The sequence below is a fragment of the Cylas formicarius genome, unplaced genomic scaffold (assembly GCF_029955315.1).
Source record: "Cylas formicarius isolate icCylForm1 unplaced genomic scaffold, icCylForm1.1 PGA_scaffold_1__22_contigs__length_36826433, whole genome shotgun sequence".
Classification (NCBI taxonomy): Eukaryota; Metazoa; Arthropoda; class Insecta; order Coleoptera; family Brentidae; genus Cylas; species Cylas formicarius.
In genome coordinates, this window is record NW_026844264.1 from 4695655 (window position 1) to 4723627 (window position 27973).

Consider the following 27973-nt stretch of genomic DNA (forward strand, 5'->3'; position numbering starts at 1 on the left):
TCACGAACGCATAATAATTTATTATAATATACATATTATTGTTATATAATGATGGATAACACTCTACAATTGCAAGATGTTTTTTTTTTATTTTGATTGAACTTGACTAGTCAATTTAGAAGTGGTCAATTGACTAACCCCAACACTACGTATACCTATTATTAATACTCTCTGTCCAAGACGATTGCTATAATATTAATTAGTCACTACAAAACTATTAACCAACAAGGTTCGGAAAAGATTAAAAAATGAACAGAAGAAAGAACTTTGTTAGAGCGAATCCTATTTTTCATATTTTCTGCTGTTGTAGGGGGATTCACAGAAACATGATCCATATCCATATCCTCACAAAAAGAAATCTAGCAGATATACATATGAACAGCCGTGATATTTGGTCGCACATGCAACGCACAAAACTAAACCAAAAGCCGGGGTCGATTTTCTATTCATTTTGATATTACATTTAAGCAAATAATTTTTAATTTTGTAATTAAAATTGTAAATAAAAAACACAACCCTTTCAAATAGCAACCGACAATAACATTACAATGATAAACTGTATTATCTATCTATAAAGTTGTGACATCATGTTGGTAATACAATGCGACTTATTAAAAGATACGGGGTGTTCAAAGTGCAAAGGTATTCAATTGCAGAACATAATATCGAATTCGGATTTCTTCAAAAAAACTTTACCAATTCAAATACCAATTTTAAATTTGATATCTAATAAGTTTAACTTTTAACAACTAACTTTTATGGAACACATTTTTTTGCTTTAACTAACAACCAAAACTAACTTTTGTGGAACACATTTTTTGCTTTAAGTTCTAGTATCCATTGTTGCTCCATGGCGGATAGGTTAACTAATATATTTTTCCTGATTTCATTCAATATTTAAATTATGCACTTCTCCTGCGCAACAACTGCGTTTATGCCAAGTGGCTAGTTTTAAACTTCCGTTTTCTTAATTTAGATGAAATAAACCATAAACTGAAGAGCAAATCAGCACATAAACATATGATTTGACAGATTTCTCAAAGATTCCATTTATTTCGGATTTCACGAATTCTACAAATATTTCACATTTTTTAGGTTAAGCGGAACATTTTTGTATTTCGTCGTAACTAAAAAGTAAGTAAAAATAATATGTAAAAAATATACTTGAAACTCTTTTTCAAAAAGTGGGAAAGAGTATTGTCATTATACATTACATAAAATTTCAAGAGGCGTAACATAATATTTTTGATTTTTTTTCAAAATATTGTTTTTTTTATTATTGTTTTCTTCAAGTTTAAATCAGTTTTTTTCATAGGAAAGGGCATGTTTTTTACACATTTGGTTAGCAGTTTCGATGATAATTCTTAGTTTTCTGTCTATTAGAAATAGAAAAAAAAGCATGGAAAATATTTTCTATAACCTTATCTTATGTCTTATATCTCATAATCTTAAAAATGCCAAGTTATTTTTTTTAATTTAACAAACGAAGGGATGATGACATCCTGAAATAATTTTCCATCCATAAATTAGTTGAGTGAACACTAAAATACAAATGAAACATATCAAATACTGTTTTTAGATAAGTTTGTTATTTAAGGATGATTTAATGAAAAGTGCTAATAACTCAAATTTTAGAAATAAATTATGATGGCAGATTTACCACTTGCCATTAACTACCTTGTCTTCCACATGGTTCGATATTTTTAGGGGTAAATTTTTAACAAGCGTGTAAGCTAACAGAACTCAAGGACAATGGCGAATGCGTTTTTAATAGTGGATTCAAGAAAGCAGCTTTGAAAATTAATTTAACACACATTTAACATTGACATAAAAATTACCAGCCGCCAGTCGTCACAATTTTGTGTTCAATGGCAAGTGGTAACTCGTTATCAGTAGCTAATGTCAATCATACACTATTATCAAATGCAAAATGCTATCCTCTTAATATTTTTGCTCTGAGTTACGAAAATAATTGCATTCATAAAAGGTAAATGTTAACATTCTTTATAATGAATGAATCGGGATCCGCTACCAGTAACTTTAAAGCTTTAGCTTTAGTTTTGCACTTCTGGTATGACAATTAACTCCATTATTACTGCGAAAAGTAGCTTAACATTATTTTCGACAAAAAAACGGATCGGCCTCTATTGTTTCAATTATAACGGTGCAGAAGTTTACCCTTTTCTCAAAGTCGCGTTTAATTAATAACATATATGGTGTTTCGTTTAAGAAAATCCAGATTTTTCAATTTAAAATCATTCCAATATATTCGTTTATTTTGAACACCCTGTAGCGTCTAATTCAAATTTCGTTTCATATATCTTTTACGTCATTTTCGAATAATATCAATATGAGTCATCTACCTTTAAAAATAACAACGCCATCGCAATTCTTTTGCAAGTGTGATTATTAGTATTTTTTGTAAAATTAAAATATTGGAAAAACTATTAGGTTTAGGTATTATTAATAAAAAAGTTGAAGAATTTTAAAAAGAATTCAAAAAAAATTAAAAATAAGGTGTTTCCTTTAAAAAAATGCATTTTTTATTCGTCACCCTTTTTTGAGTCGTCCTGTATACTTTAAAATAATTTTAAGTTATGTTGCCTCACTCAAGTTGTGATACTTGCTTGCACCTTTGAACCTATAGTTCAAATTATTGAAAACAAATTTCTAACAAGATACCCCAGCAAAGTAACAACCTATCCCTGTATGGGACAAATTGTTATAGTTTTCAGTGGAGCAGAAACATTTTGTTTTCTTGTGCAAAAGGCAAGTTTTATTTAAATTTAAAAATATGCGTAATACCTTTTTTCGATACAGAAACGGACCCCTGATCCTTACAACGACATTAAAAAAAAATAAAATTTTTATTTTGTAACCCAGCAACTCCCACCTTTCTATCTGCTTGCACTTCCCGAAACAAACTTAAAGTTTTAAGTAGGCACGTGTATAACTTGCCAAGTATCTTGGCAAGTCCCGCGTAGCCATAAGACATATAAAGGATACAACAGGGGCCCCAAGGCGGAACCCTGCGGCACTCACGGGAAATTCGACCGGGTATCACTTTCAACATTTTCAAGTTTGAAGTCCCTGATTTCTATCTTCAATAAAAGTTTTAATTAATTTAGGCATATATTTAGTTAAATAATGATATTCGATAGTAAAGTCAACCAAGGACCCGTCGTTAGACTACCTATAGTATCGGACATGTCCGCCTATAATGTCGTGGGCGGATATGGGTTTGTGGGGTACCATTGGTTAAGTAAATATTCCGACATGATCTTGACGGCCTTTGCGCTATGGAACAATCAGAGCGAGACTGCGTCAGCCTTCGATTTGCGTAAAGCGGGATACGCTGGCGATAAGTCTTCGGCCGGGATATAAATATGTTTATATGTTTATTAATTCAAGGATTGCGAAAAGGTGCGCGTGCATGTGTGTGTACGCGCGCGCGCGCGGGATTGCGAAGCGATTAGAGGAATTTGCAGCGTTAATCGGTGTCCCAACAACGACTATTAGAAATTCTTCGCCGTGACCTTGTCGCTGGTGTTTAATATACGCGAGTTATTATTGCAAAGGCGCGCGATGAGATTTCTGCGGTTGCGCAAAACGCAGCGTACGGTAATTAAGTGTTTTGCGTTATCGTTGCGTAATAAAATATGTAACACTTTCAAGATCTGGGCTCTATTGGAACACAACTTCCTCTTCTTCGGGTTCCGAATATTGGCGATCAACCTATCTATAACGACTTTGTGCACGACTGCTCTAAATAATTGTAAATAATGATAATATTCTTCTTCTTCCTGGTCCTCTTTGATCATAGACTGTCCCTTGGAAAGGCCGTATTTGCTTTCATTGCTCATAATATGCCCAAGCTTTATTCTCTTTTCTCTTTTATTACTGCATATAATCTTGTCTATGTATAATCTCATTTTTGTAGGAGCCACAAGAATAAGGGAGTAGTCTGCATTTTCGCTAAAACGATTCTTAATTGCCGAAAGTTAGATATATCAGAGTATTGCGAAGAGTTGCACGCACAGTTTTCTGCTATTGAGATTGTAACAGAGCACATTTTCGTCATTTGTCTGTACAAGTCTTGTAAGTATGGTAGCTTAGATATCTTTTTCGAAAAGGTTACACACCCTCTCAGTGACATGGATGAAAAGTTAAAAAAATTATCATACTGGGAGACTTTAATATAAAACTCAATTTAAACTCGAATGCACTAGCTGAGCTTTCCCGTATCCTGGACAGCTTTGGTTTTAAACTTACTGTCTCTAAACATACTAGGATAGTAAACATCATTACGCAACAGGGCTAATCAACCCAGGTTTCCCTGATCATTTAGCTCAGTATATCAAAATAGAAACCACAGTCAACAGCAGATACAGAAGATTGTTCACTAGGTCAAAAAAATGTCAGTTCAAAAAATCGCCTCTAAACTGGTTTACGCAAGATCTAAAACAACTCAGAAATCGAGTCCAGGCTGCTGAAACGATAAGTTTGGTCTCAAAAACAAACGAGGACATACACAGATATAAAATCATCCAAAAGAATTATAAAAACGAGATAAAAACAACTAAAAAACAAGCTTATAACAAATACATATTAAATTCCTATAATAGGCCCCCGTAGTCATTAACTATGAACGGAATTATATTAAAAAATCCATTAACTCAAACGTCACCAGTGACGAGTTTAACAATTATTTTTAGACCATTGCTGATAATATCTTGCTGCTGCTTGATATTGATACGGACTTTCAAAGTGGTTTAATTAGTCAAATACCCTTTAATGAAAGTTATTTTGCACATAATTTTGTTACTGAATTAGAGCTAAAGGATCGCTTCTCAGTCTAAGAAACTCTAGTTGCTCTGACTCTTATGAAATCAATGTGAATTTACTAAAAAATCTTATAGATGTTCTGGTAATCCCACTTACCTTTTTTTTTAATAAGTGCATTCAATATGGCATTTTTCCAGATACTTTAAAAATTAATAAAGTTATTCCAATCTTCAAGAGCGGTGACATTAACAATCCCGGAGACTATCGCCCCATATCCATAGCGCCACATATCGGTAAGATATATGAAAGGGTTATGAAACCACAAATAGTTAATTTTTTTTTAGCTGCAGGATATCTTTGGGAATGAGCAGTGTGGATTTAGGGAGGGGCGCTCTACCATACAAGCGATAAGTAAGGTTGTGGGAGATGTGGTGGTGGGTCTTGAGACTGGAAATCGGGTGGGGTTGACAATGTGTGACCTGAGCAAGGCCTTCAACTTTATCTCGCACGGTCTTCTTCAGCAGAATCTGTTTAGATATGGATTTCGCGGCGGAACCCTTAAGCTAACAGAATCTTATTTATTAGACAGGGAACAGTTTGTGGACAATGACAGACGTAATTCCTCTTTGGTGAAGGTCTCCAGTGGGGTCCCCCAAGGATCCGTACTCGGCCCTGTATTTTTTATAGTGTATGTTGCTGCCGTTTTTTGGGGTCTGTCAACTGTGCCTTATTTGCGGACGATGTCAGTTTTACTTTATATGGTCCGAATTAGAATCACCTTCACACAATTGCTTTAAAAATAATTATTTGAAATTGGACTGCGGAAGAGAAACGTATCCTTGCTTCACCACCATCTAACGGGTTGATTTGTTGGGGGTGTGGACTGTATTCTGGCGGGGCTGGTTTATTTTAAATGATAGCTGTTTAACACAACACAAACTATAATCCGTCACAACGCGACGACGGTACAAAGTTAAGACGTTTAACAAATCAGTTTATTCGAGTTAATCACAAACACAATTTGCGTTAAAATAGAGATTAAATTTCCTCGAAAGAAATCGTTTGAGAGGCTAGTCCAAAGAGGACACCGACTTATAAAGAAATATATTAATAGTGAAATGGGCTTAAAGGGACGTTTAGCGATTCTATTGTCAATGGCGGTCGCGGTCGACTAACTGCTTCGGGCAACCTATGTCTGGAAAACAAGCGCCGTCGGGACGGTCAGTCACGTCTATGCAGCGTGATCAAGGGAGGCGACAGGCAGCGTGATCAAGGGAGGCGATAGACGTTGGCACGACTAACGCAATATCAGCGCGAGGGCATTGGGTTGTTTTTTATCAACAGACTGGATAGATCATATTTTATCTCTTAACCGAAAACTATCTTCCAGCTTATTTGTTATATATTAGGGAGAGCCTAGACCAAAATGCCCTAATGACAGTGTATTATGCTTTATTTCATTCCCACGTAACATATGGCACAATATTATGGGGAAACTTTGTCAATGCTGTTTAAATATTCAGGATACAGAAAAGGGCTATAATAATTCTTGCTGGGGCTAAGCACAATGAACACTGTACTCCATATTTTAAAAATATAACATTATGACACTGCCCTGTATCTATATCATCCATAATCTTTTAGAAATTCACAAACCTACTAATATATTTGAAGGCGTGTCTCATAGTTATCCAACACATGCAAAAAATCTTATAAGAGTTCCAAAGCACAGACTTGTTACATCAGACAAAAATTCTTTTAACATTAACTTGTACAAAATGCTGTCAGATAGGTACTGATATATGGATTTTGAGGTGTTCAAAACAAATATTAAAGTGTTGCTTATTGAAAATTGTTTCTCAAAATAAAAAATCTAAATTAAAATCCTTGGCTTACTGAAATATGTGAAGATCATAGCATACTATCTCTCTGTACGATTTTTATATTCCGTGTTGTTGTCCTTTACATTTGTTATTGTTCACTACTGTGTTATTTATAAAATACGTTTTTTTTACATCTTTATACTTTTTATATTTTGGTTTTGTATTTTACCTTATATTGACAGGCTGCAATTAATTGTATTATTATTGTACAATATGTGGTTAATAAAGAATTATTTCTCTTAAAATTCTTCCTCTTGTTGGTGTTCATTATTTCTAAATGCTTTTGCATTCGTTCCAGTACTTTTTTCTTGGTCACTCTGTCCACCCATGAAACCCTTACTATTCTTCTGTAAAGCCACATTTCGAAAACTTACAGTCTTTTTTCAATAGAAAAGTATGGAGGAAATATAGCATCTGAGAAATCTGATTTTGATGTCTATGTTAAGCCTGTGACTTTTAAACACTCTAGCCATTTGATTAAAGGCGGCTCTTGCTTTCTCTATTCTAATTCTAATTTCCTGTAAGTGATTCCAATCCTCTTTAATTATGTTTCCCAAGTATGTGAACTGTGAAACTCTTTCTACATGTGTATTGTTAATCGCACCTATTTCTTTACTAATTACCATGAATTTGGTTTAACTAAGATTGATTTCTAAGCCATATTGATTACCCCTTTTAATATGTTGTATGCTATCGATAAATATCACAGTATCGTCTGCGTATCGAATTGTATGTATTGTATGTTGGCATTCTCAAGGGCTCCACTGAAGATTTCTTCTGAGTACAGATTAAAAATAAGTGGCGAAAGGATGCACCTAACTCCACGAAGAATGTTAATTGCATCAGTTTGCTCCCCCATACTGATTTAGTATGGGCTGACTGATTCCAATAAAGGTTCATGACAAACCTACAAATGGCAATTTATTTATATCATCTTTGCATCGACAATTTCTATAGATTATACCCGCACAAATTAGTAGCTAATGTCTTAAAAACCAAAATCGTTTCGGGGTGATCCAAATTCCTCCCTAAATAATAATCCTATTGAAGTACTTATTGATCAGATATACTAGGAAGTTACTTTCTCTTCCCCTTCGTTTTTTAGGCAGAACCAGAGCCCAACAGTGCACATAGAATAGTCTATAAATCTAAAATTATCTCCTGAAGAGCATTAGTACGGATTGTTAATAGTACCATTGTCACTTGTTTTCGTAGTAACATTGCTATATTATTATATATATATTATATAAAGGCCGATCTAACGTCTTCAAACATTTCCTAATGTTGCCGAAATCTTATTCTTATCTCTTGCGACTGAAGTGTGGTATTTAAAAATCACTTTACTTAAAACGTGTCTAAACTTTCTGATCAAGTTACATATTGAGCTTTGCACTATATGTAATCTCCACGAAAATGGAACTCTATTCCGCGTACTCTTTAAATATCCTCTTTATAACGAGGTTAGAACTATCTTGTTTAAAGAAGTTTTTTGTAGAACCGACCGACAACCTTACACCCAGAACCGGAGTAGATTTGTGTGCAGGGTTGATGTGTTAATTAATCAATAATTTTTGTTTGCCTTAATGGTTTTCAGGAAAATGTTGCACAAATTAGGTTATGCCTTTTTTATTATTATTAACATCTTGTTTTATTTTATTTTGTATATTTTATCTATTTTTTTATAGTAGGTGTTCTGTTAAAATTGACCCTAGCAGCAAGTAGTTAATAAATAAAATTGAATTGAATTAAACTAGTGATTATTTCTCGTCATCAGTCTGGTATATCTGAAAGATCTTTCAGTTACAACCTGGATGAACTACTGATCTGTTCCATTCGAACTGAACCCGGTTACTTTCAAGGAAGTGAAAAAAAAAAAGGAATAATAAAACGGAGAAAAAGGAAAAAAAAACAAAACCCACCGAACGCATGAAGAATCTTGCTAGAGTTCTTTTAAAAAAATCCTATACTTGCATACTTATCTTAGTTTTATTTACGGAGGGGTAAGTTGAATTTTTTCTCTTCTTTCTACGCAAATATACACTTTATGCATAATTATTTTTTTTAATGAGACTGAATTTGGCTACTCCTATCGTTCGAAGCCGCATTATCAAGGGATATATGAAGATAATCCAATAATAATGTAGACATCAATATCAGATGTGCACATTTGGTTTGATAAGGGTAGAAAATAGAACATCAACGCGATTCAGAGTAAAATTAGGGTTCAGACAAGGAGACCATCTGTCACCACCACCTGTATATTTTGGTGTGGAAACACGTGAACAGCGGAGCAAGGTTTTGCAAATCAAATTTCAAAACTAATATTGGCTTTTGCTGATGATTTATATATTGGACATTGGACAAGAGACTTAGATGGGTACGATTAAACGAAGAAAAAACAAATTACAATTACTATCCAGGAATTCAAGACCTCGAACCAGGCAGAATATATCCCTTAATGAGGACATCTTCGAAATAGTCGAGGAATTTGAGTACCTAGGAGCTGCAATCACAATAATTTCAGTAAATAGAGCGTTATACTCCCTAAGATCTAAACTGCTATAAAGAAGAATCAAACTAACATTGTACAAGTGAAATATTCATCCGGTAATTACTTAGAGCAGCGAAACCTGGACCCTCAAGCAGCGCGAAATAAATAAACTTATTGCATTTGAACCAAAGGTGCTTAGAATAATATTTAGATCCCAAAAAGACAAAACAAGAGCATGGAGAAAACGACCCAATGCATAATTAGCGATACTGTCTTCCAGGGGCAAATGTAGTCAGGCACATAAAAGCTAATCGAATAAGATCTGCACGTCATCCTAATAAAGACTTTTTGGGAGATCAGATGGTAGGAGATTAGGAGGCCGATCCAGAAAAAGCCGGCGACTTATCAAGAATTGGGGTCCCGCACTGGGAAACGGAAGCACAAGATAAGATAAATTAAATAAATTGACCAACAAACTTGGCAATATGACTTTAAATAGAACCTTTAAATTATTTTTTTAGCGTTATTACCCTTTTGATTACATTTCAATGATAAAGTCTTGGTGTTGAATTTTCCATTTAAATTGTATGTAATGATTTGTATACATATAAGATGGTGTTGTTTGCTGACGATTTCATAAATTGCTATTAATTAATTAATAAATATTATTATTATTATTATTATTATTATTATTAAATTTATCACATATGTAAATAGTTTACACATGGAAACTTGTCTTTGATATCGGGACCTGACAGCTCTCTAAACTTTTCTCAATATTTTTGGACAATTCAAATTGTTCACGAAAAATGCAATAATGTTGCCAACACACGGTACGCTTGATTTCAATTTATTCAAAAAAAAAAATCGTCGTTTGCAGTTGAGGGTGCCTCTGGACATTAGCTTCAGGGCGAAACAGAAGGACGTGGTGGTGAAATTAACTAAAAGGCACCTGACTTGCGGCGTCAAGGGCCAGCCCCCGATCATCGATGACGATCTCCAGCACGAGATCAAAATGGAAGAGTCGACGTGGGTCATCGAGGACGGGAAGTTGTTGCTGTTCAATTTGGAAAAGGTTGGTGACAAAATGGCGGATCCGCGAAGAATCGCTTTTTTCTTAGCGACGCCTTGAATTTACGATTAGTCTTTTCAATTTAGATATTCTGGAAATTTTGGACTTTGGTTTTGGAATGTTTTTATATGAAAGAGAAGAGTATTTTAACATTTGCTAATTTTTAATCTTTGGAAGTGTTAATGTTGTGTCTCCTTTTGCTTTGCATTACGGGCGAGGTACACCTGAACATCCAGATGCACTCTAATTTGATTGGGCATAACAGCATCAATAACTTTATGGCAAAAGTACGGTGAAGATTTTCAGTTAGATGTTACAATAAAAATGGTTATTTTTATGTGGGATATTTTTTCTGCACCCACATGCCAAGCTAAAGGGAACGCTGCTGAAATATGTTTGTTTTCTTCAAGTCAACTGTTTAAAATTTTGGCAAGAAGCAAATATGGAACATCACATTTTAACACAAAATAGAAATTATTCCAAATTTAAATTATGCCCCAATATGCATCTGGTATGTGCTCCGAAAAAATATATCGGTCTATGTATGTATACACCAGGCCTATAACTGAAAATAGAAGAATAAAGAAAGCTAGATTTCGTTTTTTAATGCAAGATAGTTATAAAATTTGCATTAATCATGATACCACAGGTTTGCACCACAAGATCACACGTACAATGCCATAAAAATATAGCTAGCCCTAATTAAAATTAAAATATTAGCCTTGAAATGTTGCTGATAACAAATTCTTACAATCACAATTGTTGACTTTTTAAAGTTGTACAGGATGAGTCAAAGATAGGGTAAATACAAAAGTTGTAAAGATTATTAAGATGCACAATTTAAAATTATTTTAAAGTATACAGGGCGGCTCAGAAAAGTTTGACGAATAAAACATACATTATTTTAAATGGAACGCCCTATTTTTAAATTTTTGTTTTGAATTGGTTTTGAAATTCTTGCACTTTTTTTATTACTAATAATTCAGACCTAAACCTAATAGATTTTCTAATATTTTAATATTTTGTGAAAACACTAGTTTTCACACTTGCAAAAAAATTAAAAGTTAATTAATAATTGAAATAAAGTCATTCATATTTGATATTAGCGTTATTCGAAGATTACGTAAAAGATATATGCAACGGAATTGGAATTAGATGAAAAATCTCGATTTTCTTAGATAGCACACCATATATATTATTATTTTTTCTGAAAAAACCTAGAATATTTATTAAGTATGTCATATACTTTGATACTTTGCGATTGGTTTTAACTTTTCCAATATTTACCCTTCTTTCTGCCTATTTCTATAATATTAGCTGGAAAATTGACAGTCGTCAATTGTTTTAAAATGTTTCAAAATATTTTAAATAATAATCGAACAGTGTTATCTATGAATTTACCAAAAAACGGGAAATCCCAATGAAAATATCGACTCCGTTTAGTTCTCAGAACGACACGATGGCGACGATAGTGCAAAACCAAAACCATTGGTCACTTAATGTGTAGTGTGGAGTCAAACACTTTAAAACACAACAGGCAATATGGCCCCCTCGATCATGTGACACCAATAGATTTTTTGTGTGGAGCCAATAGATTTTTTGTGTGGAGATGTGTTAAAGATCATGTTTATGCGAATCCCCCTGCAACACCAGAAGGTATGGAACGTAATTTTCGGAACTCGTACAGAAGAATAACACTTTATACTAAGGAACGTCCAAGAAAATATACGAAAAAGACTAAACATTAAAAATAAGATAATTTGTAGTAATAGGTGTTTAATATTATTTACGTTTTCTGTCAATGTAAAATTTGGCCGTTACTTTCATAAAAATTGCTAATAACTATCTGTTACTTTATCTACAGCTCTAATAAAATTCCTTATACTGTTCATTTTTCAATCTGACTAGAGCCCTGTTGGCTAATAGTTTTGTCATGGCCAACTAATATTATAGCAATAGTCTTAGAGAGCAAGAAGGGTAAATCTTAAAAGTTGGTAAATAAATATTAAACATAATTATATGATATATTAAATAAAAGTTGGAGATTTTCTAAGATCTTTCAGAAAAAATAATAACTTAATTTGAGAAAAACAAGATTTTTATATTAAAATGATCCAAATATATCTGCATATTTCTTTTACGTCGTCTTCGAATAACGTTAATATCAAATATGAGTGACCTACCTTTATTGGAAAAACTATTAAGTTTATATATGAATTGGTATGAAAAAACTTAAACAATAACAATAATTTTGAAACTAATTCAAAACAAAATTTAAAATATAATATATATATATATATATATATATATATATATATATATATATATATATATATATATATATATATATATATATATATATAGAAAAATAAAATTAATAAATCTTTTCTGTCATCCTTCAACTAGTCAAAATGTTTTATTACTTAGCCATTTTGTTCGTCGAGAGAATTGACTGAACCCATGCGCAAGTTTTAATTCATTGCATTCTTAACTAATAAAATATTTGAATTTGTCAATAATGATTTTTTGCCTTGATTTGTTTATCTGATTTAGGTGATAGTTTTGTGCGTCTAACAATATTAGCGCTTTTCCTTTGGAAATTAAAAGCAAAAATTGCTTAGATATGTCAAAAAAGCGCATCAACCGTTACAATTTTTTTGTTGAATTTCAGTAAATACTCAAAAAACATTCCAAGCCTGTTAGCCTAAATTGTGTCCGATTTCACTTTAAGGGACGACCTGTGCGAATATTTTTTATACTTTTACTATTTCTTGCAACACATTTTGGTGTTGTGCTTGATGATGATGGCAGGATTGTTGGATTCCCTTATAAAAAAAACTTTCTGATTTTTTTTATCCGGGACAGGTCAACAAAATGAATTGGTGGAGCAAACTGGTGGCCTCGGATCCGGAAATAAGCACGCGCAAAATCAACCCGGAACCGTCTAAACTGAGTGACTTGGACGGCGAAACGAGGGGCATGGTCGAGAAGATGATGTACGACCAAAGGCAAAAGGAACTCGGGCTGCCGACCAGCGACGAACAGAAAAAACAGGACGTCATCAAAAAGTGAGAATAAGCTACTTGCATCTATTTTGCGCGCATTCGAAGTTAGAATCAACGTAGAGTCCGCGAAAATCGACAGACGCGGTTGTGGCGTCACGATGCGCTATTGACACACGAATAAAATTAAAACACACAACCTGAAACTTCTATAAAGTAACGTTTTACTTTTAAAAGCTCAAAAATCTCTCGGTATATTGGTAACTTTCAAGTTCGTACACAACTATTTTTCCAACTTGAAATGTTGAGTTTTGGTGATAATAAGCCTTGAACGCATTGAGAAAAATAAGTTTCACAATTTTAAAAAGCGCATTTTCGAACTACCAACACCTGCCGGAAAGTAACTATAATTCTGATTTTAAAAACTAAAGCACAGGTAAGTCTACCTGAAACTCTCGGGACCGTTAACAATCATCATAGGCCTATGAAATATGACTAAGTTTTACAGTTCATGATTTGTAACTCTAACGTATTAAGAAACAGAACAAATTCATATTTGGCTCAGCATTCGTTTAGCTGAAATGAAATAAGGCTTGTACTTATGTCTTTTAGAATTGTTTATGAACCTAGAAATACAAACTTTTTTTGCAGAAATGTATCACTTCCATAGAACATACTTGAAAGGTTGGCTGTTATCGAACAAAATGGGACTTACGAGGATTTAAAAGTAAAACATTAAGACAATTTTTGCATCCGTGTTTTAAAAAAGTAGTTCATAGATGGAGATGTAGTTCAAGGGGGTTTGATATTACTGGGTTTAAAATCGATATTCGTTTTGAAAGGAAAATTATCACAAAATCCACAGATAAAAGAGTTTAGGTTAGTTTAGCAATTCCCACCGACTGACATTTAATGTACCGATGTTTAAAAGGCTCTGGGAACTACAATTCGCAAATTTTAATAGAAATCATTTTCTTATTATAAGTTAGAATTTAATAAGTAATTAAAAAAGGATTTATAATTTTTCAAAAACGAACTTCCACAGGCTACTGTAATATTATTTACAAATCTTCTGGATTCCACCTGCGTCAGTTGTTAATAAATAGAACTTACTGAAGTCGAGAGTTATTATGGAGTTATTTGGCTTCATTGTCAAGAATCTCTTTGGAATTTTCTTAGCTATGGAAACTCCATACATCATCCTAATATAGCAGCTTATGCAATAATATGCGCATGCGCGAGATTTAAGATATCTTTTTTAACAGTAAATGGCGGCATTCAACAACCAACATGGCCGCTACCAGATTATCTATAAGTTTCAATGTAGCATTTTTACAACAGTATTTTCTCAAAATATCTTAAGATTTCGTTAAATATTAAAAATTAAGGGTGTAGAAATTACTGTTTAAAAGGAAAATAGCGCAAAGTGCAGGTTAGTGGGTGAAATGGAGCATGCGCAAAAATCGTTATTTTCTCTACGAAAATAGTTAATAAAAACTAACCAAAACTATCTCAACCTGAATCACTGGATCCAGAATTAAAACATCTAACATCTGCTCTTCTCTCAAATAATTTCCACAGCGCTCCATTGCAGAAAACACTTCACCACAGAAAATGAGATCGAAAATTCTTTAGAATCATAATCTTAAAAGTAGATTCCGTTTGAAACACCAAATAGAAAAATATCAACTAGGCTAAAAGGAGATGGAGAGCCTAAAGACTACGACAAATAAACTGATCAGCAGTTGCTGACCATAATCATGAAACTACATGACACATCAAATCTTATTCGATCAAACTAAAATTTTTGCATGTAATCAATTCTAACCAAGCAAATGATCTTAACCGCGACTTATCAGTATTGGTCTCTGCTTTAGCCCCTCTTGCAATAAACAGTATATAAGCAGGTACATAAAAGTATATAAAACATTGTGGAGAACACAGGCTCTGATAGAACTATGGAGCTGCTACCAGTTGTATGGAAGGAAGATGGGATAGTCCTCATCTATCACCAAATAAATCTGCTAAATACATGCTATGAGATACTCTACAGTATTTTAATGGAAAGAATCGAGCCATAAGTAAAGAACTATTGCAGAATGACTGCAAAGGTGTGGGTTGAGACGAAAAAAGTTCACCATAGACCAGACTGTCACAATCGACTTTCCGAAAAAACATATATCTCTGATGAAAATGTCCCCGGGGATACAAGATGTGAGGTGAGCGCTTAAGCAGGGTAACTCCCTTTCACCTCAACTATTTCATATAATTTAGAATACACGACTAGGTCGGCCAAGGTTGACATATCAACTGCTATACTCAAAAATGGCAGCATCAGAAAACACTTTTCTAAGGTTCGAAGAACAAGGAGAAAAAATAGGTTTAGAACTAAGAATAAGAAAAAAGTTCTCTATAGATGATTGATTACAACATACAAAGATCGAATAAAGAGAAATGTGAAACGAAGATTTTGAGAAAAATATTCGGCCCAACCAGACAAGAAGTAACAAGACAATACCGAATGAAAACTAATCGGGAACCAGATAGTAATATAATAAACGAACTAAGACTAAGAATCTGTAGTGAGCAGGTCAAGTAAGAAGAATATCAGACAACAGAATGATAAATCTAATATAGGGAGCTGCCCCACAAGGAAAACGTCTTCTAAGTCGATCACACATTAATGAAAGAGGAGTAGGAGGAAAGTAGAATTGCAAACTAACCGCGATGCAGATCTTCACCAATATGGGAATTAATCTTATAAGACAATGCTGGTGACCCTTTTTTAGCTCCACCCCCTCCAATCCTATATAAGCAAGTAAAGAGTATAATATAAATAATTTTCAATTAAGCTCTGAATAAGTTGACAGTTCGATTCATCAACCACTGAGTCCAGAAGATTTGTAAATAGTAGGAATTTATGATGTTCTGCCTCAGATATAAAATTCATAAATTGGGGACATTGATATTCGCATGATTTTTCTTACTCTTTCAGGTTCATGGAACAGCACCCCGAAATGGACTTTTCCAAATGCAAGTTTAATTAGCGACCTTTCCATTTCTTACGGATAAGTATTGTTTTCTTTAAGCGCTATCCACCTATAATTTCGTTAAGGATAATCAAACTGTGGATAATGCCTATTAATTACATTTTTAAATTATCGTAATAAAACACGTACTAAAAATCTGACAGTTTTATTAAGAAAAATAAAAGTCTCCTACCAGAATCCTAGTAGTACAGGCGGATTAATAATGAAATGATTAAGACAGCGGCGGCAATCACGATTCCCAAAAGGTAAACAAGCCTGTTGGTATCGCCAGATATTTTTGGTAAAAATTCTTCGGCTTTCACGTCGACGACCCCAGAATAATATTGGCTGATGTCTGAAATAAAATTCGATATTTTTTTCATGCGCAATTCCCAGACACAACTGCTCAAAATTCGTACACCAAAAACCCAAGAATAGTGGATTCTTTCAATTACTTCGTCGAGAAGCCAGTAAAAAGCTATTCTTTTGGTCTCTGATGTTCATTTTCGTTTCTATAGGTCCGGAGCGAAAAAAAAAATAGTTTACAGAACAACATAAAAGCAAATATTATTTACTGACGAGGACACCTTTACCCGTAGAGGTATTTTTAATTTTCATAACAGTCATTCGTGGGAATTACAAAATCCTAATTTTCAACAAAAAAATTTAAAAAGCCAGTAAAATCAAAAAGTTCTTTGTTAAATTAATTATATCATAATAAAAATATTCTATCACTGTAAGGTTTTATTTATAAAATCATATGCGTTCCAATATGTGTATCTAAGAATAAAAAACTTTTTTCTACTTTTTTTTTCACCTATATTTATTCAAATTGTAGAATTTCTGAAGGTTTAATTGTAAAAAAATAGTTTTGGATTTATTCAAAATAATGTTAATGTTCAAAATTTTGCAGATAATAAAAATGTTCATTTCGGTGCAATATATTCTGAAAATTGTATGCGTTTAAATTCGCATATGTTGGGGTTTTTCGCTTGCATTGTTTCTGCTCCTTATTTATTACACTGAGTAAAAAGTGAGTCAAGAATTAGTTTTAAAATATCGAATTCTAAAGTCCAATGTAGACAATAATATGTAAAATCCTCTGTGCTGACAGTGAGGCAACTTTATATATTATCCTGTCAACTTTGCATGTAGCATATCTTTCCCTCTGAGATTTCTGAATGTCCAATCAAAAATTTGAGCAATGAAATAGAAATGGCAACAATTTTGTGAAAAGTAAGAAACAAGCTTCGGTGTAAAATCTTGCACTTGACCATGCTAAAAACAAATTCCCAATATGAGATCTTTTGATTTCTTGTAACCCAAAAAAGAGACTAAAGCAAAGTCAATATAATAATCTCCGCAGTACTTTCCCCTCGTCAAAAACTTACCCGCTTGCCCCTCGATATCCATAATTTCCAAATTATCCGCTTTGACGTCGAGCAGTTCCTCTAAGGCCGCTCTGACATCCTCTGGACCTTCTCCGGGGAATAAATAGTCCGACACTGTCATACTGTCGTCGGGCAAATGGATCAGAACCCTCCTCGGCGGTTCGTGGACGCTGTTGACGTCTTCGGAGAGCTCCTCCTCCGTGAGGGAATCGTAATGCATTTCTAGCCGCGTTGCCAAACTTCGCATTACGTCCTCGACGACGGCCTTGGACGCGTCTTCGATCGACGCTTTCGCGTTAAGGCACAGTCGGCAAGTTACTTCCCCCACCACTCTTATGTGACCACCGGTGTGGATCACTTCTACCACGCCCTCTTCCCTATCGGTCACCTTGAAACCTAACGGGTAGAGACTACGGTGCCGAGGAAGCGATCGTAACTTACGCATTGCTCGAAAATGGTTAGTTGAATAGGTTTGTTTTCGGGAATTTTATTCTGCGAACTCTTGGATACTTTTTTCTGCGCTCCGATGTTTTCCAGCGTGTCTTCTTTGTTTTTGAGGTCGTTGTCAAATAAGATAATACTCGATTCCAAATTCTGATGTATTTTATCCAGAATAACCTGATTTTTGTAGACATTTACTGGATATTGTTACATAATATAGCACAGACATCAGAGAAACATTAGTTTAATAGTCAAGCCAGTAGTAACTAGCGTACCGCAAGGATAAGTAACAGGGTCATTCATGACTTATAGTTTATAACGGTGAAAAGGGTTTTTCTTCGGTCATCAACGCTGCCCTAAAAAGATTGACTTCGATTGCTTGTGTCGCCGCTAGTCAACGTTGTGCGACATCACTACAAATAAAATTTATACCAGAAAAATATTGTGAAATTTCTCTTACGTTTTTCTTAATATTTTTTGCCATTTTACACGACACAGAATTATTGTAAAAATATAAATATAGAACATGTTCTATATTATCATAACAATATTGGCGTATGTGCTTGGACCATTACTCTTATCGTGCTTGTTTATTCGTGCGTATTTTCAAGTTTTTTTGTCATAACTTTCGTTTTTCTGATTGTCCTTCAAAACGTAAAGCAGCAATGCCATGGAGCTAAAGAGAAGTGGACATTAGAATCCATATGTTCTAAACCTCGCCCAATAAAACCTGGCGTCACTGTACAGGATATTTAGGCTAAGTTCTCAGAAATTTTTTATTTGCTTCAGGATCTTCAGTTGCTAATTCGTTATTTAAAAGAGCCAAGCTACCTGCACCTTTTCTTAGTTGAAGCCAATTTTTTCAAAACTGAGATCTTAGTTTTTGTCTACGCAAAAAACCCATTAAATAGCAGCTAAGCGCCGCGTCTCCAAGTAGTAACACTTTTTGTCTAGAAGGGATTATTGCAAATAATAAATAATATAAGTATACATCAAACCACAAAAATACCTTATAAACGTACCCTATTTTATGAAGAAAAAATTGCGAACGTCAGCTGTGACAAATGATTGAAAATAACTGACTACTAATATAACTGTCAACAATGGTCGCATTCAGCGGACGTAGCAAAGCGCTGATACGTAGCGGTAGCGATTGTGATTGGGAGCGTGTTGGACATTTGAATTTACAAAGCCGTAGCGGAAACATCCGGTGGCACATGCGCTACAAATCCAACATGTTGTGGGGTGGGGCGAGTTTATTTTGTGCTAGGTTGCGGTACCGAAGCGACGGTAGAAGTTGGTCTTGAAAGAGGAATTTGGTTAGAGTATATTTGACAGTGATGGTGGGTACAAAATTCCAACATAATAAATTTATGTTATTTGTTATTATTTATGTCATTATTCGTACTTACAAAAAAATTTTTTTTCAAGGGTCCCAACCGGGAAAGTTTTCTCGAAAACCCCGCGAGTTTTCGAAGATCCTATCAAGGTATGTCTGTTTTTCAAACAAACTGTAATTTTTTTTAAACACTCTCACAGAATGTATTTTCACTAAACCGAGGAAATATTGGACAGGAAATGGAGAAACCTGAAAAAAATCTTCACATACATCAAAAAAAAATATAGGGAAAACTGGAAGGGGTAGAATTTACTAGAAATATTATCAGCAGATTGATGAAATACATAGGGAGAACAAAACAGTTAACCTTCCTAACCCAATACCTCTACAGCGGTTCCTGTCATAATCAAAAAAGCTCCTTGCCGAAAATAAGAAGGACCCACTCGCTATCCCAGTGACTTCGCAGATGGAAACAGCTCCAATCAGAGCATCACTTGTATGTAGGTTAAGTTTCAACAATTTTTTTATTGGTATAATTAAAAAAATTAAAGGCTTATAACATGTTTTCATTTTAGAAGTACCAAGACTAGGGAGTCAAAGAGTGGAATGTTTTATCTACAACAAAGGCTGACAAATATCGAGAAAGTACACGAAATTAACATCTTACGAAACGCCATTGAAAGAAGCAAGAAAATCCAGGAGGAAAGAAATTAAATTTTGCACTTATGTAAATTACAAAAAAAAGTAGCAACAATTAAAAAACATAATTTTCTTTGTTGTAAGAGCATATTTGGTTCCTCTCCTCATTTCCACCCTCATCTGCAATATCTACTTCCAGGTGTGGTAGCTCCTCTTCTAAACATATCAAATGTCTCCCTGCCCCGAAACATACTAGATATGGTCTAAGATAGACCTCTTTTAATAAGTTTACAAATGTAGGAATTGAAAATATTCTAAGAATAAGTTTATAACTCCTTACAGTCCTCGTGATGATTCTGATTTTTTTGTATTTGACACCTGTCACCTTAATTATCCTCAAATATTCGAATTGGTTCTGATAATTCCCAATTTTGGCTTTGAAATAAAGTCCGTTTCTACTAATTTCTGATGTGGTAGGTACTAGAGTACAAAAGCGTTTCCACTTTATTAACACATGTTAAATCAGCAGCACTACACATAAACACTGAATAAGATGTACTTTTGAAAAAAATCTAAATCTTCAAATAACGTAGCCAGTCACTACCGCTACATATTGGGGGCGCTTTGCTAGGTCCGCTGAATGCGCCCAATGTCTTCTATAGAAAATTTCTGCGAAATTTATCCAAAATAACCTTAAATTCCGATATGCAGATACGTGTTTAAACGGTCTTAACCTATAATAGCAAAACTAATAAAAATAAAATAATGTCATCTTTGCAAATATTTTCCTCCTTTTTTTAGCAAAATATATACAAATTTATTGCCAAGACGCCAACGTTATAGTTAAAATATCAATAACAATACCGATTCCAATTATGATTGAATATTACAAAGCAATACATTACAATAAAGAAAAACAATAACATTGATTAAAACACCAAGACTTGTGAGTTTTAATGGAGGATACTCCATCACCTAGATAATAATAATAATAAGACCACCAAAACACATAAATGGTCTTATTTTAATATGATTGACACTTTTCACTAGTGTTACCTAGACGCTTATTTGGCTATCTTTTGTTGCAATAAAAGTGGCGTCTTTGGAATTCATTTTGTTGAAAAAATAAAGTTTACTTATGATATTCCAAAACACTCTTTGGCGGCGACACAACCTATCTAAATCAATGTGCTCAATAGCCTCAGAAGAGCCCTTTTCAACAACTGCACGTTTGATAAAATAAATTCTAGAATTATTGGCATTTATTTCTGAATCCCATGAGTTTGCCTTAAGAGTAAAAACCATTTAACAAAAAATAATATATATATATATATATATATATATATATATATATATATATATATATATATATATATATATATATATATATATATATATATATATATATATATATATATATATATATATATATATATATATATATATATATATATATATATATATATATATATATATATACATATATATATTCTCACGTATTGATTCACGGATGGAAAAATGTGATGACACTATACTCCGGGATATCATCCGTTCGCTCGTTGAACTCCGACTGGAATCCTGCAAATCCTGCATCCGACTGGAATCCTGCAGACGTTTCGCCAAAATCTCACTTGGCATCTTCAATGCTCGCGCTCCGAAAACACTTCGAACACTGGGAGGTTATCGGCGGTGCGTGCGGTATTTATACTCTACGCCGGAGATGGTAACGGTGCTGCTTGTGCGTGGGGGGAGGTGGCTCCGCCCCCTGAATTGTCGCGTTGTTAATTTCGCCCGATCGTAGTTGCGATGTCCCCGTTGGCTGCTGCGCATCGCTCTGCTGTTTGATTATCGTTCTCCACGTGTTGGATAAATGCAGAGCGTCGTCTCTCGTATTGAGGTGTCCGGACTTTTCTATTTCGATGGCCTCTCGTATAATCCTAGTCCTAAAATCAGGAATATTAGCTATTTGTTTGCAAGTGCCGAAATCAATTTTATGGCCTGTCTGATGTTGGTGCTGAAACAAAGCAGATGTTGTTTGTTTGTTTCTTATGGCTAAACGATGTTCCTCGAGCCTGGCTGAAATCCTTCTGTTGGTCTGTCCCACATACGTCAGGCTGCACGATCCGCATGCTACACTGTATACTCCTTGGTTTTCCAGAGTAATTTTTTGTTTTGGGTTTCTTAGTATTGCTCCGATGGTATGGTCAGGTTTGTATGCCGTTGATATGTCGTGTTTCCGTAATATTCGGCCGATTTTGTCAGTAACCCCCTTGATGTATGGCAGGACAGCGATCGATCTTCGTTGGGTCTCGTCCTGCACTCTCTGCTGCGGCTGTTGTTGTTTACTGATTGCCTTGCTGATGGTACGCCTTTGGTATCCGTTTTGTCGAAGACAGGTACTAATTTTCTTCAGTTCTTTATCTCTGTTCCTCTCGTTTGTGAGCCTGAAGGACCGAGCAATTAATGTATTTGCCACTGCCTGTATCTGTGATGGGTGGTGATGAGATTTAGCGTTCAGATATCTATTAGTGTGTGTTGGTTTCCTATAGACAGTGTGTTCCAAGTGTCCATCTTCGGTCCTTGTGATGTGCACATCTAAAAAGGGCAGACTGTTATCCTCTTCAAGTTCTATTGTAAATTGAATCCTTGGGTGAATGGAATTCAGATGATCTAGGAATTTCAAAAGCTCCTCCTTGCCAAAAGGCCATACAACAAATACGTCATCAACGTATCTTGTCCATAGTTTTGGCTTCAGATTTGCCTTCTCTATTGCTTTCTTTTCGAAGTAAATCATGAAGAGGTTGGCAATCACAGGTGAGAGAGATGATCCCATTGCTGCTCCATCTATTTGTCGGTAAATTTTCCCGTTGTGCATAAAGTAAGCGTTTTTCAGGCAATGTCTTGACAGATCCACTATGTATGGCGGAAGATCTTCGTTTTCTTCTATAAGCAAGAGTGCCTCTTCTACTGGAATACTTGGGTAGAGGGATTTGACATCGAAACTTGCCATAATGTCGTCCTTGTCCATCCTGAGAGAACCTAAAATCTGAGTGAAATGTTCTGAGTTTTTAACATAGGAATCTGCCTTTTCCACTATAGGCTGAAGTGCACTGGCCAGATGTTTTTCCAGCTTGCATAATGGTGAGTTAAAGGCGCTTACGATTGGACGCAGGGGAACCCCGTCCTTATGGATCTTTGGGAGCCCGTAGAATTTTGGGCAACGACTCGATTTTTCCCTCGGAATAAGTTTCTTCTTTGTATCCTCGTTTATTGATGAATCGAGAATTTTGGACTTAGTTGTTTTTTCCAAATATGTCGTGGGATCTCTGGTGACTAGTTTGTATATTGGGTCGTTCAAAATATCCTCCAATTTTGCATTATAATCGGGCGAAATTAACAACGCGACAATTCAGGGGGCGGAGCCACCTCCCCCCACGCACAAGCAGCACCGTTACCATCTCCGGCGTAGAGTATAAATACCGCACGCACCGCCGATAACCTCCCAGTGTTCGAAGTGTTTTCGGAGCGCGAGCATTGAAGATGCCAAGTGAGATTTTGGCGAAACGTCTGCAGGATTCCAGTCGGATGCAGGATTTGCAGGATTCCAGTCGGAGTTCAACGAGCGAACGGATGATATCCCGGAGTATAGTGTCATCACATTTTTCCATCCGTGAATCAATACGTGAGAATATCATACACCTTTACGGGAAGGAGACCTTTACAGCCACCAAGTGTTATGAAAAACTAAGACAAAGGAGGGTTATTTCGCTGTGCAACTTGAATTTTCTTAAAAACTGCCGCAACCAGAACTTGCTGCCAACATTTACAAGGTTGTCTTATCATACACGCACCAGAAAGACACAAGCTATCCTGGACAAAGCTAGCAAGGCCCTACTCCAAGACCAGATCAGGCGGACCCGGTACGAAATTAGTGAGACTGAGCTACAACTTTTCAGACTCCACCTGAAACTGAGCAACAAGATCCATCAGTTGCTGTGGGACCGCATAGAATTATTAACATCATGGCGCACTGAGAAAGACAAGGACATCACGTCAAAAAAACTGTGGAAGAAATTAGAAATCCTTCAGTCAAATTCCAAAAAATCAGGACAAGTGCCAAATACAAACCGAAGCAATACAGTTCATAATATTTCAGCATACCATCTTTCCGATACAGAAGTCAGCGTACTGAATAAAGGATTTAACTATGCAATAACTCCAAAAAGAGTACCCGTCGAAGAGATCGTTTCCAACGTCGAAGCAAGTCTTTCCACCATAGACGAACAAGATGCGGAGTTAATTAGGCAAGATGTCGCCAGAGTCTTAAGACAGTCAAAACCACCGCAGCCAAACTTAAGCAGAGAAGAAATGCAAGCCTTAAGGAATCTAAACAAAAACGAAAACATTCTAATAATGCCAGCAGACAAAGGAAATGCCACTGTCGTCATGAATACGTCGGATTATAATGCAAAATTGGAGGATATTTTGAACGACCCAATATACAAACTAGTCACCAGAGATCCCACGACATATTTGGAAAAAACAACTAAGTCCAAAATTCTCGATTCATCAATAAACGAGGATACAAAGAAGAAGCTTATTCCGAGGGAAAAATCGAGTCGTTGCCCAAAATTCTACGGGCTCCCAAAGATCCATAAGGACGGGATTCCCCTGCGTCCAATCGTAAGCGCCTTTAACTCACCATTATGCAAGCTGGAAAAACATCTGGCCAGTGCACTTCAGCCTATAGTGGAAAAGGCAGATTCCTATGTTAAAAACTCAGAACATTTCACTCAGATTTTAGGTTCTCTCAGGATGGACAAGGACGACATTATGGCAAGTTTCGATGTCAAATCCCTCTACCCGAGTATTCCAGTAGAAGAGGCACTCTTGCTTATAGAAGAAAACGAAGATCTTCCGCCATACATAATGGATCTGTCAAGACATTGCCTGAAAAACGCTTACTTTATGCACAACGGGAAAATTTACCGACAAATAGATGGAGCAGCAATGGGATCATCTCTCTCACCTGTGATTGCCAACCTCTTCATGATTTACTTCGAAAAGAAAGCAATAGAGAAGGCAAATCTGAAGCCAAAACTATGGACAAGATACGTGGATGACGTATTTGTTGTATGGCCTTTTGGCAAGGAGGAGCTTTTGAAATTCCTAGATCATCTGAATTCCATCCACCCAAGGATTCAATTTACAATAGAACTTGAAGAGGATAACAGTCTGCCCTTTTTAGATGTGCACATCACAAGGACCGAAGATGGACACTTGGAACACACTGTCTATAGGAAACCAACACACACTAATAGATATCTGAACGCTAAATCTCATCACCACCCATCACAGATACAGGCAGTGGCAAATACATTAATTGCTCGGTCCTTCAGGCTCACAAACGAGAGGAACAGAGATAAAGAACTGAAGAAAATTAGTACCTGTCTTCGACAAAACGGATACCAAAGGCGTACCATCAGCAAGGCAATCAGTAAACAACAACAGCCGCAGCAGAGAGTGCAGGACGAGACCCAACGAAGATCGATCGCTGTCCTGCCATACATCAAGGGGGTTACTGACAAAATCGGCCGAATATTACGGAAACACGACATATCAACGGCATACAAACCTGACCATACCATCGGAGCAATACTAAGAAACCCAAAACAAAAAATTACTCTGGAAAACCAAGTATACAGTGTAGCATGCGGATCGTGCAGCCTGACGTATGTGGGACAGACCAACAGAAGGATTTCAGCCAGGCTCGAGGAACATCGTTTAGCCATAAGAAACAAACAAACAACATCTGCTTTGTTTCAGCACCAACATCAGACAGGCCATAAAATTGATTTCGGCACTTGCAAACAAATAGCTAATATTCCTGATTTTAGGACTAGGATTATACGAGAGGCCATCGAAATAGAAAAGTCCGGACACCTCAATACGAGAGACGACGCTCTGCATTTATCCAACACGTGGAGAACGATAATCAAACAGCAGAGCGATGCGCAGCAGCCAACGGGGACATCGCAACTACGATCGGGCGAAATTAACAACGCGACAATTCAGGGGGCGGAGCCACCTCCCCCCACGCACAAGCAGCACCGTTACCATCTCCGGCGTAGAGTATAAATACCGCACGCACCGCCGATAACCTCCCAGTGTTCGAAGTGTTTTCGGAGCGCGAGCATTGAAGATGCCAAGTGAGATTTTGGCGAAACGTCTGCAGGATTCCAGTCGGATGCAGGATTTGCAGGATTCCAGTCGGAGTTCAACGAGCGAACGGATGATATCCCGGAGTATAGTATATATATATATATATATATATATATATATATATATATATATATATATATATATATATATATATATATATATATATACAGTGTGTCCAAGATAAGCATGCACAGCATGGGGATCTCGGAAACTATAAGAGATACAGTGTCGGTTAAATTAGACAAAAGTTGCGCATTTTGATACCGAACAAGATCCCGTTTTACAAATTTGAAAATTCCAAGCCGTTCCGGAAATATCCGAGAAAAACCGAAATATTGCGATTTCGTTTTTATTATTTTTTAAAGCTATTTGAAAAGATATGAAAAAACGGAAAACACTTTTCCATTGGCACTTTTTAATCTCTCCAAATTGACGTTAACAAATTTTCATTACAGCGTTTCGATTCCATGGAACCACCATCAACTTTGATTTTTCTTATGGGACGGAAAAAAAGTACACACAGTATTAGGTTGTGCTTTTCATTGCGAATTCAACGATGTACGATACAATACGGTTACTTATGTTTTTATCCAGAAAAATGGATTTTTAATACATTTCTAGTATTTTATTGTAGTAGGCCATGAGATCCGAACGATGAAAGGCAAAAGAAAATGGAAAAACAAATTCTATAACAAATGTTCGAATAAATGACCTCCATTTTCTAGGCATAAGTACGCCCGTCTCACGGTAGACTCCAAAACACGACTTAACATTTCAGGAGTAATTTTATTAAACGCTGCTCGTACTGATTGACGTAATTGTTCCTCGTTGTCAAAACATTCTTTGAATAGCTCATTTTTTATGTAGCCCCATAAGAAAAGTCCAAGGGAGTTAAGTCCGGGGACCTTGGAGGCCAAGGTGTTTCACTGTAAGTCCCAATGTATGTTCCATCAAACCGTTCAGTTAAATATTGGCGAACTTCTCTGGAGTTATGGGCTGGGGCACCATCTTGTTCGAACCAGCAGCCTTGCACAGCGCCTAGCGGTAAATCATCTAAGGCATCTTCTAAATCGTGCCTCAAGATGTCAAGGTACCGCTCGGAAGTTAAGGAATTATTATAGAAAATAGGGCCTATAATCTTGCTACCAAAAATCCCACGCTAAATATTAAACCCAAAGCGAACTTGATGTCTGGATAGTCTATTAACACGTGGATTTTGTTGCGACCAATAGTGTGTATTGCGCCTGTTATTAATACCGTTATTGGTCACCATACTTTCATCAGACCAAATCACTTTATATGGAAAATTAAAACTCTCATCACACATCCTGGTATACCACTCACAAAAATGTCTACGTCGTTCGTCGTCACCCGGTTTTAATCCTTGACATATTCTGAATTTGTAAGGCTTAAATTCATTTTTCCTTAAAATAAACTGAGCTGTAGATTTAGCTACCCCATTCTGGTCTTCAATTTCTCTGGTAGAAGTTTGTGGATTTTCGATAACAGAATTGTAGAACAATGTATTGGTTTTCTTCACTGGAAGGTTTTTTGTCGGGATAATGCAGGCTTCTTAAATGATCCATATTCTTTCAGATTAAATAACAAACGCCGAAAAATACTCTTGTCAGGTTGTCTGCGCTCTGGGTATTTGTTAGAATACATACACTCGGCTTCCA

General features: G+C 35.6%; 2 protein-coding genes across 2 annotated transcripts in view; one reads left to right on the forward strand and one right to left on the reverse strand.

Moving 5' to 3' along the window:
- The window catches only part of LOC132696904 (nuclear migration protein nudC), a 181214-nt gene extending 164802 nt beyond the window's left edge, over nucleotides 1–16412 (forward strand). Inside the window, exons 5-7 of the mRNA XM_060662036.1 lie at nucleotides 10040–10234; nucleotides 13097–13299; nucleotides 16229–16412. Of these exons, the coding sequence (XP_060518019.1) occupies nucleotides 10040–10234; nucleotides 13097–13299; nucleotides 16229–16280 (450 nt within the window). The 3' untranslated portion in view covers nucleotides 16281–16412. The remainder of the gene's footprint in view (nucleotides 1–10039; nucleotides 10235–13096; nucleotides 13300–16228) is intronic.
- Nucleotides 16413–16419: 7 nt separating this feature from the next.
- Nucleotides 16420–27973, reverse strand: part of LOC132696901 (protein odr-4 homolog) — a 12571-nt gene continuing 1017 nt past the window's right edge. Inside the window, 3 exon segments of the mRNA XM_060662028.1 lie at nucleotides 16420–16617; nucleotides 17654–18041; nucleotides 18095–18271. Coding sequence (XP_060518011.1) covers nucleotides 16463–16617; nucleotides 17654–18041; nucleotides 18095–18271 — 720 coding nt within the window. The 3' untranslated portion in view covers nucleotides 16420–16462.